Raw genomic sequence first — 14,329 nt, forward strand, 5'->3', positions numbered from 1 at the left:
TCCCTAGTCTTTCCTTCTTTGGGCACCGCTATCTGGACTGTCCTGAACCCTGCACTATCTCTCTGAATGAGGGAAAAATTTCTGGCGGGCTTGGGTGGTTCAGTTATAGTGGGCTCATTCACCTTCTCCAGAAAGGCAGCAGTGACCTCTTCGGAACAGGCCTTCTTGGGGACCTTGGCCTTTATTCTTTCCCTCAGCCAATTCGGAATGGTTGATTGCTCTACAATATTCCGGTCAAACTCATCATCTGCCTCTCTTGGGTTTGCTGGTATGCCATCCAAGAAGACTGTAGGTGCTTCAACTTGCTTTCTGTTTGGACTTTGGACGACTTCTTCCACTACTTCCTTAACCGGATGAGAAGGCACTCTTACTTCATCATCAATCATGCAGATGTTCATCTCTTGCTCCCCAATTGCATTCTGATCGGGCACAATGGAAGCAACACTCAGGATGGAGTGGCCTTCGCTGGATTCCCTTCTTTCACCTACAACCCTTTTCCCTGTGACCTTTGTGGAGCTTCGAACCAACTCCTTCCTCTTTCGAGACCCAACACTTTCTGGATTTTGGGCATCATCGGCAGAGGTACAAGGATTGATGGACAGAGTATCATCTACTCCCATCAATTCATAGGTCAAGGTCACACCTTTGGCCTTTAACTGCCTTGTCTTTTCAGACGTCCACCACCTTGAATACTCAACCACCGATCTCATGAGGTCTGCTAGATCTGACTTCTCCCCCTCTGTCCAATCTATTAAAGCCAAGGGTTCATTCTTCATCTTTTCAAAGCTTGGCTCCTGAAGCTCTAAGCTTTCCTCCACTTGATCGGCAACTCGGAATACCTCTGTTGCTCTCACCATGCTCAAAGGAATTCTTGACCAGAATCTCTTCTTGATCTCGAAGCTATCGGCTGCATTAGCCCAGTAATCTTCTAGGTCTGGTCTATGCTCAAACGCTGTTCCTTCGACCTTCTTTATCCTGTGGAATGGATCGAAATTCCTTCTTGCCTTGTATTGATAGAAGGGATACCAGGCTAGCTCCTTCTCAGCAGTTGCAGTAGCTTGTGATGATGGACATGTTTCTAGCCCATTGCCAATTGTAAGTGAGGACGTTCTTGCCTTCTTCTGCTTACCCCTTTGAATCACTATATACTCCTCCAATTGACTTACAACCTCGAGCAACACCACTCAGTTGGTAGGGTAAGCTGAAAGCTTGTATGGAGGTCCGGAGAATCCCTGAATTCGGAGGTGAGTGAACTTTGGGTATTGGATGTACCAATATCCGAACCGATTGATGAAGTCCATAGATTCTTGAGAGAGTCTCTGGTGCAGCCCACCTTGCAGTGTCCGAGTGATGTGCATAAGGAAAGTATCATTCACTCTTTTGAAATGGAATTTCTCTTCCATGTCGAGCTGGGGATAGCAATCATACACTAGAAACTGGCTCTCCTTGTTCCCTACTTCTCCTCTACAAGTGAGACCTCTGTATCCGTAGGTCCTGGCCAAGGAATAAAATAGCTAAGAACTCATGAAGAAAGTCCTATTCATCTCCAGGTTCCTCAGCTGGTTGTCTAGGTTATTGCTGATCATCCTGGCGCAGTCTATCATTTTTACTCCATTGATTATTTCATTAATGAAATAATATATCTAGGGTTCGAATGGAGCTCCCTGAGGGTTTCCCATCATTCTATTGAGCAGGACAATCATGTCCCCAATGTCTTCCTTGAAGTATGCTCGCACTAGGCTCTTCCTCTAAAGTTTGGAGGCACCCTTCCTTGGCTTGTCTAGCCAGGAATGGTTAACTATGGCATCATATTCCTCCAGGTGGTCCTGATACAAACTGTCAGCTTCGTCCTTTGTCATATACACTGTGTTGTGATACTCTGGGATTTTGAAGGCCTCTTTGATGGCCTCATCACTGATGTTCGCCAACACTCTTCCATCAGGTGCAACAATGTCTTTACTGATGGGGTTGTAGTGTTTGGCACATTTGACTACTAGTTCATTGCACTGCATGGTGGGGAGGAAACCAACAGCATGCACGATGCCGCTCTTCATCATCTTTCGCGCAATGGTGGTAGGCACAAGGTTGTCCAGACTAAACATTCGCTTCTTAAGTTCCCTCAAATTGATGTGTCCGAGGTTGGTGTCGCTGACTTTCTTCCATTTCGAAGTCATCCTCGACTCTGGAGGAGCATCTTTATCCACTTGAAATTTCATAATGTCCAGGACCTTCTTCATCTTCAAATTTTGGCGAACTTTCCTTGATATGCCCCCAAGTCATAGGGCGGACTTTTAACTTAACCTCTTCCAACTTAACCTATACATGGCGGAGTTTTGAAGGCATTCTTTCATGGCGGACTTTGGAGGGGGGGCTCAACCAAGGCAAAGTTTTTAACTAAGGCATAGGGCGGACTTATAGTCAACCTCCTCCATGGCGGACTTTGGAAGGACCTCTAGCAAGCATGACTTAGCATCTTGGGCGAAGTTTGTTGTTCTCTCTATGTGGGCGGACTTTGGAGAGGGCTCATGTATAGGGCGGAGTTTAGACTAGCTATCTCACATGGCCTAGGGCGGAGTTTAGAACACATCCCCCTAGGGCGGACTTTAGACAAGGCTCCTATGCACCCCACACACACATGGTGGACTTCTTTGACATCTCCATGCAAGGCGGAGTTTGGTGGCACCCCTTGGTGACCTTCTATCCTAGGGCGGACTTTGGTGTTACCTTTTCCTAGAGCGGACTTTGGTGAGTCCTCTAGCTTGGGCGGACTTTTGACAAGGCTCCCACATGGCGGACTTCTAGACCTCCCCTCATGGCTCCTTGAGTTGCATGGTGGACTTCCTTGAAGGCTCCTCTTGGGCGGAGTTTTGGGTGTTGGCCACCAAGGCTTTTCCAAAACATAGCGGACTTTGGAGAGTCCCCAGGCATGGTGGACTTTGATGATAACTCTCACATCTTCCAAGGTGAACTTTTGCTAAGGCTTCCACATGGCGGACTTTCCACACCTGTCATGACATTCAACCTTATCCATTAGCCATACTTAGACAAAATTTGGAAAATTTCAAAATTTCATATTTTAACCAAAATTAACCAGATTAACTTGAAATTTGAAATCCATGCCTAGGTGGATCATCTGAGGCATCATGCCCCCTAAAATCTAGGGATTTGGCTTTTTAGGTCAAAACTTGGAATTTTTGAGTCCCGGTCGAAGCTGGTCAGTGGTGTAAGTGCAAACCCTAGATTCCCATCCCGAAAAAGCAAAAAGCAAGTATCCCTAAAAATAGGAAAAAACTTTCTAAAAATAGCCATATCGGGGATCGGGCTGAAAATGCCAAAAACAAAACTTCCTAAAAAATATGAAAAAAAAGCAAACTTTCTAAAAATAGAAAGTTGTCCAAATTCGTCCAAATCAATGGCGATCTTCGTCCTTTGGCCTTCCTAAGCACTCTGGTGGTGTTTGTATTCCGGAATCACATAATTTGCAAAAACTAACTTTCAATCGTCAGGGTCCGAATTGTTCAAACTGGACAAGGCTTGGTGAAATTGAAGTGGAAGGTCATTGGACACTAACAAAATCCTAGAAAGCAGGAAAAGATAGGGTCCCCATTTGCAATGAGGTGATGTGTGAAAAAGGTCACAACGGGACGCTGGAGCATTATAAATGGAAATTTTGAGTTCAATAAAATTAGAGAAGATTTGATGAGTTCACAGTTTCACTGTTCGATGAAGGAGGTTTGCTCACTATTTTTTTTTTTTTCACATACCTGGTTGCACTTGTCGCCGCCTTTGCTTTTCTTCACTCGCCTCAGTCCCTTAGTTGCATCATGTGAGAAAAATATAATGAAAACCTAAATCGCAAATTAGCTTTTACCTTTTTTTAATTTCAGGCATTTTCGAGCAAGTTACTAGGGTTAATATTGGGAGATTTTGTGTTTTTTTGTAGAAATAATAGCCACGAGTTATTGAAAAAATTGCTAACGAGTATTTGGCCAATTATATTGGCTAGGGTTTTGCCTCAGGAGAACTCGTAAGTCTGCTGAGTTTTTGCAGAGTTTTTCAAGCTTGCATTGGAGTCTCCTAACCACCACCAAGTAGCCTACGGGAACTTTGGAATAGGCTAATGGTCATGTCAGTTGACTAGGCCTACAAGTTGGACTTAGGTGAATTGGGAAACAAATCAGATGGGGTGTGAAAACAGCCCATGGGAGCACAAATAGAAGAATTGCAGGTCCAAAAATATCCTTGTTGTGAGAGCACTATTTAGAGTACTAAACTTGCATTATGTAAGACAAAGGGGCCCTTCACTAAGCCTTCAGTAAATAATCTTTAAAAAAAGTAGCTTCTAGGGCTGAAAATAATAATAAAATATTTGCTCAAACTTTAAAGTAATCATGTTCTCTATCCTTTGAAACATGAAAAAACTACCTAAATAAGCTTTCCCTTGATTTAAAATCTGTTTATTTTCTTCAAGTTGGTTGATGGGATATGATGGTGCCACCCTTTTCCTAATTTTTTCTTTTTTTAAGTTCACTTGGGTTCTAAATTTTCTTGTAGTTGACTTAACTTTTTTTCATGCCTTTTAGCCAAAGCTGCCATTCTGGTTTCTCTTTTTCAGCAGCGATGCCATTAAAAATGTGCAGCTTATGTTTATATTTTAACTTGGATTTATTTAAGGCATTTCTTACAAGTTCATTGTTACTTTGCTTGCCACTTTTTTTTCCATGAGGAAAGTGTGGAAATAACTTATGATTAAAGTTGTTTTGAGCTGGTTGCATTTTCCTGCCATTGCTGACAACGTGTTAATTCTGGGTAACACCTTGTCACACTTTTTGACTATATTCACCACCTTTCTCTTTACTTAGAGCCACTTTTCCAAGAAGGAACTGCCATCTTAACTTATATTTTAATCTTTACCAGCTGGTTGCACTTTTGTGGACTAAATGCCAACATAATCGTCCGTTTGAATGGCATTGCACTAAGGAAGTGCGATTTTAACTTATGTTTTGTTCTTTACCGCCTGGTCATGCTATTGCAGATGGATTGCCAACATAATCATCTTATTAGAGTGGCATTGCCATTAAGATAGCACAACTTGACTTGTCACACTTTCTAACCCTCATTGCCAATTGAATCACACCTTTAGAGTGGCATAGCCTTGCCAAAAGTGCAATTTATTCTTTAAACTTTGATTTAACTAGGTGGTCATAGCTCTCCACTAGCCTAGCTACCTTTGCCTTTTTTTGTTACACAGTCACCTAAATCTCCACTTTTCATTAGCTTGCATGCTATTTTCAGGTTGGTTCTCAGCCTGTGGGGTGTGTAGGTACATTGTGCTTCTAGTGATTAAGGACTTAAGTCCAAACATATAATAATAACTAGAGCCTTCAATTTATAACATTATCAACTTGTAATAATTTTCATTTTTGCTATTCACTACAACAAAAATAATCGAATACTTTCTGAGATATGTTCACTTTTGATTGTCAAGAAATGTGTTATTTTTATTCTCAAAAGTTTTCCTAGTACATTTGAGATGCTTTTTCTTGTTTCATGGCATGTTTTTTCCCATCTAATTTCTTCTTGGTTGATTGTGATTTTCATGATGCTGCTTTATTGGATTGGAACTCTGTGACTATTTGTCCCCCAGTATGGTAAATATTCCTTTCTACTTATGCCACGAGATATCATATCATTCTATTCACTACTTTTGTATATGTAGTAATTTTCGTAGAAGTAGTTTATGCTAGCGATGTTGCTTGTAATTGATTTCTATGGAATGTAGGGAATTGATCGAAAAGATGTGCGAACAGTATGCCATTATAATATTCCAAAGTCAATGGAATCATTTTATCAGGAGTCGGGAAGAGCAGGACGTGATCAAAAACCATCGAGAAGTTTACTTTACTATGGCATGGATGATCGTAGAAGCATGGTTGTATCCAATTTTAATTTTGCATGTTCAATTTTGTGGTGATATTTTGATTGTTTTTTGATCGACCTTAAATTTGTGAAATTTATTATTCAAGAAAGCTTCATTAATAAAATACACTAAATATTGCAGGAATTCATTCTAAACAACTCTTCACAGCTAAAAGGGAACACTAAGAAGCCTCAAGATGTGATGCTCAAGAAATCTCTTGGTGATTTTGAAAAGGCAAGATTTTTCATCAGAATTTGCTTGTTTACTTAAATCTTCTTTCTTGTACATTGAAGTTTGAAAGTATCAGAAATCATCATTTTGTTCTCATATATGACTGCATGCAGATGGTTGATTATTGTGAAGGATCTGGTTGCCGGAGACAGAAAATACTAATGCATTTTGGAGAGCAGGTTCTTGTAGTTGGTTGATTAGCCTATTGTTGAATCTGTTGATTAAGTCAACTATCTTGTGACTGTATTTGAACATGTAATGATTTTGACATTCAATATTGAATTCTTATTCAGGTATCTTCGTCTCTTTGTAGTAAAACATGTGATTTATGCAAATACCCTGATCGAATATCTAAGGAGCTGTTCGAGCTTTCAGATGTATCTAGGAGTCATGGGAAGAACAGACTTCCCTCAGTTATATTTGACAGGTAGGTAGATAAAATATTTACACGAATCCTTGTTCTTAAGTGTTCTTCTGTAGCTTATTGAAACAATCCTAATTGACATGCAACCTGATTATGTCCTGTTCTTCTCAGTGCTTTTATTTCCCTCTTAAAAGCCTTTCTAGTTAACAATCTTTAATTGAACTAGTGAACCATTTTTTAGAGTAGAAATCTACATTCAGACATGGTGGTATATTTTACACAATTAAGCTAAAGTTAAACCATGACATGCATGAAATTAGAAAATTTAAAAAGATATATTTGTTTTATTAAGTGAAGTTAGACACAGTCAGTTGAACTTAAGAAAACATGCCATGGAACATAGTCTCTCCATAGTGGAGGACAATTTTGCATTATTGTGTTTGGCATTAGAGTAGGTGAAGGAGCTCCAATTCAAACAATCGCATTAGTGGCAGCTCAGAAGGCATGGCTGCATTCTTATAAATTTTACTTTGCATTATTCTAAATTTCACTTTATATCCTTAGTTGTATAATTGGCTATGTTACCCCAATTTTCTGGGATGGAGACAACAGGGGATGGTGGGATATGTCTCATGGATGGGGATGATAGGGAGGCCATTTTCAGAAGACATCTATTAAAAAAATAGGGAAAACTTAAACAACATAGAAAATTTCCAATATTCATTTGATAGCATTAATAAGGCAATCATTGGCTAAGGCATCATTCCTTGGTGGTGTTGAAAGGTTTCTGTTGATATGCTGTGCTGTATCATGCCTCTTCAATGCATGGGTTCATCTTCTCTATTATTGAGTCATCTGAATTTTACAGGCATAAATGCATTGCAAATTTAATGAATCAATTAAGAGGTATGATGATTAAGTCTAGAATTCTTTTCACAAAAGATGATCAACTATCATCGTTAGTGGTGTTGAAAGGTTTTTGTATTTCTGCTATGGTGTATTGTAATGACACCCTGAAAATTAAGACCAATTTTTCCAAAATTTTACATGTTTTGGAGCTCAGGCATTTCGTCAAACGATTTGAATATCTTCTGTTCTAATTTTTGCTTTTAGTTTGTAATGGGAAATAATATAGATATACCTTATAATTTCACTTTCCAAAATTCCTACAAATGATAACAGCCTTCAAATTAATATTTCGATAAGAAATTCTGAAATACTCAACAGAGAATTCGATAGTCTTCTGTGTATTGCTGATTCATAAGTGCATTAGAAATATAAATTAATTATACAATTAAAAAACCAATATTTCAGACCTTTTACACAATGATAAACAGTTTACAGCTTGTTCAAAGTCAAACAATCTATAGTGAACCTTCAAACAAGTTTCAATCCATACACCCTCCCATGCCCAAGATAAGCTGGTCGACCAACAAGATAATAGAAAACACTCTCATAAATCCAGCTATTGCAAATTTTAGATGACTTTCACAATGGCATGGATCTTTGTTAGTAGAGAAGAAGATGATATCTACAAGATTACATCTACTCCATCTAATGGAGCACTTCAAAAAACAACAATGAGGATAAAGCTGTCCAAGTCACCCACATGAGAATCTTGAAATCTGATTCAGACATAAGAATGACATTGATGATAATCTTTTTATTACATAGATGTGTGGTACTGATGTAATTTTAAACCTTAGGCATGTTAATCAGATATATGTAATTGATTATGCCCTAGGTTGTAATCAGATTTGCAGTATTTTATTAGGCCAACATAAATTAAATATGCCCTAGATTGTAATCAGATTTGCAGTATTTAATAAGCCAACATAAATCAGAAATAAAACAGTAGACAAACAAGCATACCCTGGGAAAACCTCCAAGGAGGAAAAACCCAGCATGAAAGACCCACAGGTCAGATTATATATTTTCCTCTTAAATGCACAATTACAATACTTAGCTTTTCTGTCAGATCTGATCTATTTGTGTAGCAGATCTGCTCTTTCTATGTCCTTCAAGTTGTACAACACCACCTATGTCATCTTGCACAAATTCGCATAAGTCTGGATGGATTCGCCTTCTTCCTTATTGATTCGCACTTGATGAGCAGAGCTGTTTTCTCATTTGCATGTAGAAAATGAATGAATGTGTATTGACTTGTAAATTGTCACTTTATTTATATACATCTTTTACTCCTTGAATGCAAGTCGGCCTCCTTGGGTTTTTGGCGCCAATAAATTAGATGGCGTGTATTTAGCATAGCATGGTATTGGGTTGTGCATATGATAGGGTCACGTTACCCTAGGATAGGGCCCGGTCCTAAAGGGGGTTCGGATGTTGCCTTATGGCAATCCGAACCCATATAACCCTAGTTACAAACAACAACTGATTTACACAAAATATTTGCAAAAAACATAGACATTTCATGTGAATTATTTTTTTTATTACCGACTCAGATTGACATGGCAAGCATGCACAAAAGAAGCTCCTAAATTCCTTCTTATTAGGAATATTGCACCATAGGATGCATAAAATAGTTAGGTTTGTTATAGTTTGTTAAATAGTTTAATATATTAGTGGTATGAATGTGTTGATTTGTTAAAACAACTCAATATATTTAGGAGAGTTGTTTGGGGAGTTTCCTATAAAATAGGAAATGAGAATCCTATATATATGTTAAAACAACTCAATATATTTTTTGCAGCTTCTTTTGTCTTTGCTTAAATTTATTTACATGGTATCAGAGTGTTGACATTTTTGTGCCTGTGCAGAAGAGAAGCGAGCAGTTCTATGATTATTGTTGATGATAGAGGGGATACTATGAAATTTCTGTCAACACATTTGATTGTTGTAGGCTCTCACATCATTTTTTCAAGTGTGGAAGATATCAAGTGCAACACAGGAAACATAGAGGACCATTTTATTTGTTGGTTAATTGTTTTTTTTTTTAAAACAGCATTTTTTTTATATCAATATAACCCAGCCACAGTTAAACTGCGGTAACTTTCTTGTTTGTGAACGAAAATTCAAAATTCAAAATGTTTCGGAATCAAGAGGAAAAGGGGAATAAAATCCAAAAATTGTTTAAAGAAATTTCTAGTATTGTGTGAGCAGTTCAAAGCAGAAGTTTGTCGTGATCAATTTCAAATAAGCTCCTTCAGACTGTGTGATCGAGCCCAATGATATTGTTGTTGCTTTCAAAGTTAGTAGAAATAGTGTGAAATCACTTTACTGAGTGCCTAAAGGAGAAAAGTGGTGTAGTGAGAAATATTATAGAGAATATACATGAAAATTAAATGAATTTTCATTGGTCATAGTGGTAGATGATGGTATGACCATTAAAGACTTTGGGTGCGGCTGCTGCAAAACAAGGTCAATGTGATCACCTTTGCTGGTTCAAGTGTATATTTTAAGCCGCCATGGTTAAATATTGGTTGTACAGGTGGCTTTGTTTAGAGCATAGAAACGAGACTCGGACTGGGGGAGGGGTGACCTGACTCAGTATTGCCTCAGCAAAGTGAAAAACCCAAGAAATTTAGAGATTTCTAAGGATTTAAAACTTCTTTCATGTACCCTTTATAAAATAAACCTTAAAGACATAGTAACATCATCAAATAGAAAACAAATTGCTACTACTTCTAAGAAGATGTACTAACACTCTTGTCTACTTTAAAAAAAATGGCGTTTGAAAAGTTGATATGCAATGAAAGTCTAAGATGATACCTTTTTCAGGTTCATTTGTAATTGTTGATCTTATTATTGTTTAATTGTTGGTCGAAGTTGCCGGTTTGGGCTTGGGTTTAGTTTTGAGGGTTTGATTTGTGGGATCAGCCAAATTTTTTTTTTTGGGTTGGCTTTGTTTTGGGTTCATCTATACAAAAACATATAAAAATAAAAATATATACATGTTTGTAGCAGTGATTAATTTCAAAATACACCACTATACTTATGGCCAAATTACGTAGCAAATTACACCACCATAATAATATTCAAAACTCAATTGTCACAATATATATTAAAGTTTTAGTTCAAAAATAATATTGTCAAGTGTCGTCAATCAGCCATTGTTGATCAAATATCATATGGGTCAACAAAAATATCATCATTGTCCTCCATCTTACTAGGTGGCTCATAGTCATCGCCAATTCCAAGTGTAGCAAGGTGGGAAATTGAAGCATCCAACTTAGTATGCTCTTGCGCAATATCCCACTTCTTTGTCTCCCCTTCTTTGTGTAAGGAGCCACAAGTTAGAATGCACAAACACCAAGTCTTTTGCCTTTTTGGAGTGTAGTCTATTATGCTTTATTGAGTGGATGAAGAAGTATGTGCTCCAATTCCTCTCAGATGAAGATGAACTAGCAACCTATCAAGACAAAATTAGATTTAAGAGATAAACACAATTAAAATATAAATAAAACTTAAAAGATAGAAGATTTTTTTTTATTAAAATTACAATAAAATTTTGATGGCAATTGGTTGTAGATGTAGGTATGATTCTTCATGGAAGTACCACCAACTATGAGCATCGACCTTATACTTGTCCCGAAGAGAATCAAGACCAGAATCATTTGTGCTTGCAAAACTCATGAACTCAATCGTCATTGCATCCCATATCTCATGATTACCAAAGAGTTTGCAAAGTGCTACCTTGTACCCTTGAGAAACTTTAGGATCTCTATATGGGGCAATTCTTATGTCACTGCCACTAGTAAGGAGTGGAGAACTATAATATTTGGGACTCAATGCATAGACAAGAAGATGCAATGGAGTGCTCATTTTGTTTCATCTCTCTACTATGATTTGATGTAGTTCTTTGAAGGATTTTTTCTTCAGGATCTTGCTCTTTTGCATTTATGATGGCTTTCATCTCCTTAATCATTGAGTTGATGCCATCATACATCTCAGACAAATAAGGCCTATCCATGTTAGTATAACGGATCATGCTCAATATAGGCTCTATGAAACGGAGGAGATACTCAACAGGGTCCCACCAAATGTCATCTAGGATCATTTTCTTATTTTTTTTGCCCTTGTAGTGCTAGATTGCCTGCATACGGTCCACTTAGGGCTGATTACCATGTTAGATAGTGCCTCTTGAACCTTCACATGTTGTCTCAACACAATTGAGTTAGTGGCAAAATGGGTCTCAGCAACCTATTTCAACATCAAAATAATAAAAAATTTAAACTAAAATAAAATTAAAAAGTTTACTATAGTAATACATATTTATTATTTAAGTTACCTTCAGCAGCTCCAATCTTGAGAATTGTCTTAATGTGCCTTGTGACATATGGTAGTTGGTGATGAACATTTGGATCTCTTTGGCATCAACATACACCTTTTTGATCCATTTAACTTTGTTGCCAATTTTTAGCATTAGGATGAGGGAGTGGACAACACGAAGTGTCCAAAAATGTGTGAATAACAATCCCGAACCATTAACCCAGCAGACCTACAGTTTTTGGCATTGTTGATTACAACTTGCACAACATTTTGAGGGCCCACTTCCTCAATGACTTGGCAAAGTATGTTAGGAATGAATGCACCCCTGCACCTGGTCTTCACAATCCACTGCTTTCAAAAACATTGCCCCTTTAGGGGACACTGCAATAACATTGACCAGTTGGCGATTTCTTGCATTGTTCCATTCATCAAATACAATGGACACCCTTGTTTTGACACATGAATCTGTGATGGGCTTCAATGAGTCCTTTGCATGTTTTATCTCTCTATCCAATAAGGTAGTATACACCTTCTCGTAACTTGGGCCCTTGTACCCCCTTGGAGCCTCATTAATTGATTTCACCATTTTTTGCTAATAAGGTGAGAAAAAAATATTACATTAGCATAGACACATCTAGCAATGCTTGGATTGGCAATCTCTCTACCCTCATTGTGAAATGCAATTTCCAACGGTCCCTTTGATCTCTTACGTGTCATAGGTTATTCTTTAGGTATAGACAAAAATAATTACTCCTTTGTAGGTTCAAGAATGGAAGGTGATGGAGAGGCCTTCGATCCTTTCTTAGTCTTTTGCAAGGGATGAGCACCTGTAGCTGGTTTCTTTGCTGCTTGGTTGGGTTTTTCTTGCTCTTCTATATATACGAATACTTGTTCCTCTACAAGAATGCCTTTACCTTTTGGCTGGGCAAGACAAAATTTGATACCTTATTGAGGATAAAGCACAAATGTGCTTTCACTTGGCTGTATGAGTTGTTATATTGTGCTTTGCAATGACGACAAATCCAAGTGTAACCTCCTCCACCTAGAAGTACCATTTCGACATATTTTCAAAGGGGAGAATGTGGGTCTATTTTGAAGTGAGGTTCACTCCCCAAGCAAGAAGCACTTTCCGTTTCAATACCTAACACAACAAGTTCCATAAACAACATGGATAGGCACAAACCAAATTGAAAAAAACTTCAAAACAAAACTAGAGAGTTCATTTGTAAAAAAATTGTAAGTAACAAAAAAAAAAACTTACCTCTTTGAAGAAATCTTCCTTTTTAAACTCTTTGAGAACAAATCACAAATCAACAATTGCAAATGTGTAGGAGTAGCACAACAACTAGCTTGGAGCATTCAATGATCAATATTCAACTCTCCTTGTGCAATGGCAAGCAAAAATATATGTTTAGCAATGGAGTAAAATGGTTTTGTTTTTCATTCACAATAGCATAAATGAATCAGGTTTTGCTTTTTTGTTGTTTTGTATGGGTGAATTTAGGGTTGAGTGGTTGTTTTTTAGTTTTTGCCAAAAACAGACTTTAAAAATTAAAAAAAAATGCAAATTTGGCTTAGGTTTGGCTGCTGACGACTTTTTGGGCAAAAATTCATCTCGGGTCCACAGGGTTTGGCAGGACCGAACCCATAGACGTTTAGTGGGACCCTGCCTAGATCCACAGCATTCTGGACCAGATTGGTGAACCTAGTTCGAATCGGATTGGGACCTAGGTCTTCCTGGCAACAAACCGGTAACATAGCTGTTGGTCTAATTACTCTTCTCTCTACTTATCCCTGCAGCACAACTGTAGCAACCAACATGAGATTTTTGTAATTTGACCCTTTATACACACACAAACACATTGTGTTCTTTCAAAATGCCAAAAATGTGGATTTTGCAATTACGGTGGCAAGATGATTTTTCCTTGTTTCATTAAAATTCTAGACTGTTCTTGTTTTCAAGTATCACCTATATGTGGCAAATGATTTGTTCGATTCTGATTTTTATTTCTATAATGAATTCAAGCAATATCATTTTTTATCTTTCATGTAATTTAGTATTTGAATTGTGTTTCCATGCAGTTTGTAGAAATATTGAATATAAATAGATTTCTGATCTTTAGTTTACAGGTTTATGTTTGTGATAAAAATTTATTGGGAAACGCCTGTTTTCTGTTCTTGTCAGATCAATAAGGGATATAAAAGATGATTTAATGAGGATATTTAATACAATCCTTCATTGAGTTTTGATGATACTTTCTGGTAATTATCACAGTAGTTCTAGTGCAATTGGAAGGGGATATGAAGGTGTTGAATCAGAATTTTGGAATCGCACTGATCAAATTAGTGATCCAGAAGAGGAGATCTCCAGTTCAGAGGGTAAGGATGCTTTTATTGCTTTTTTTAATATTAAAATCGCACAGCTTGAATATTGAATGTATCAATTTGTGATAAAGTAATTGGCTTATATGAAAACTTGCATGGTACAAATTGACTTCGGTTGTTGCATTTAACTCCATATTTCTCACATTGTAACATCCTAAGCATATGTATAGTTTCTAGTCTCTTCAAATGCTTTCCTTTGT

The 14,329-nt window shown here is 37.5% G+C and overlaps 1 protein-coding gene across 1 annotated transcript in view; it reads left to right on the plus strand.

Moving 5' to 3' along the window:
* Positions 1–14,329, plus strand: part of LOC131032588 (ATP-dependent DNA helicase Q-like 3) — a 266,803-nt gene that overhangs the window by 132,418 nt on the left and 120,056 nt on the right. The window contains exons 13-17 of the mRNA XM_057963606.2: positions 5,783–5,932; positions 6,062–6,154; positions 6,265–6,330; positions 6,445–6,578; positions 14,020–14,123. Of these exons, the coding sequence (XP_057819589.2) occupies positions 5,783–5,932; positions 6,062–6,154; positions 6,265–6,330; positions 6,445–6,578; positions 14,020–14,123 (547 nt within the window). The remainder of the gene's footprint in view (positions 1–5,782; positions 5,933–6,061; positions 6,155–6,264; positions 6,331–6,444; positions 6,579–14,019; positions 14,124–14,329) is intronic.

This window comes from Cryptomeria japonica, chromosome 2 (assembly GCF_030272615.1).
Source record: "Cryptomeria japonica chromosome 2, Sugi_1.0, whole genome shotgun sequence".
Taxonomy (NCBI): Eukaryota; Viridiplantae; Streptophyta; class Pinopsida; order Cupressales; family Cupressaceae; genus Cryptomeria; species Cryptomeria japonica.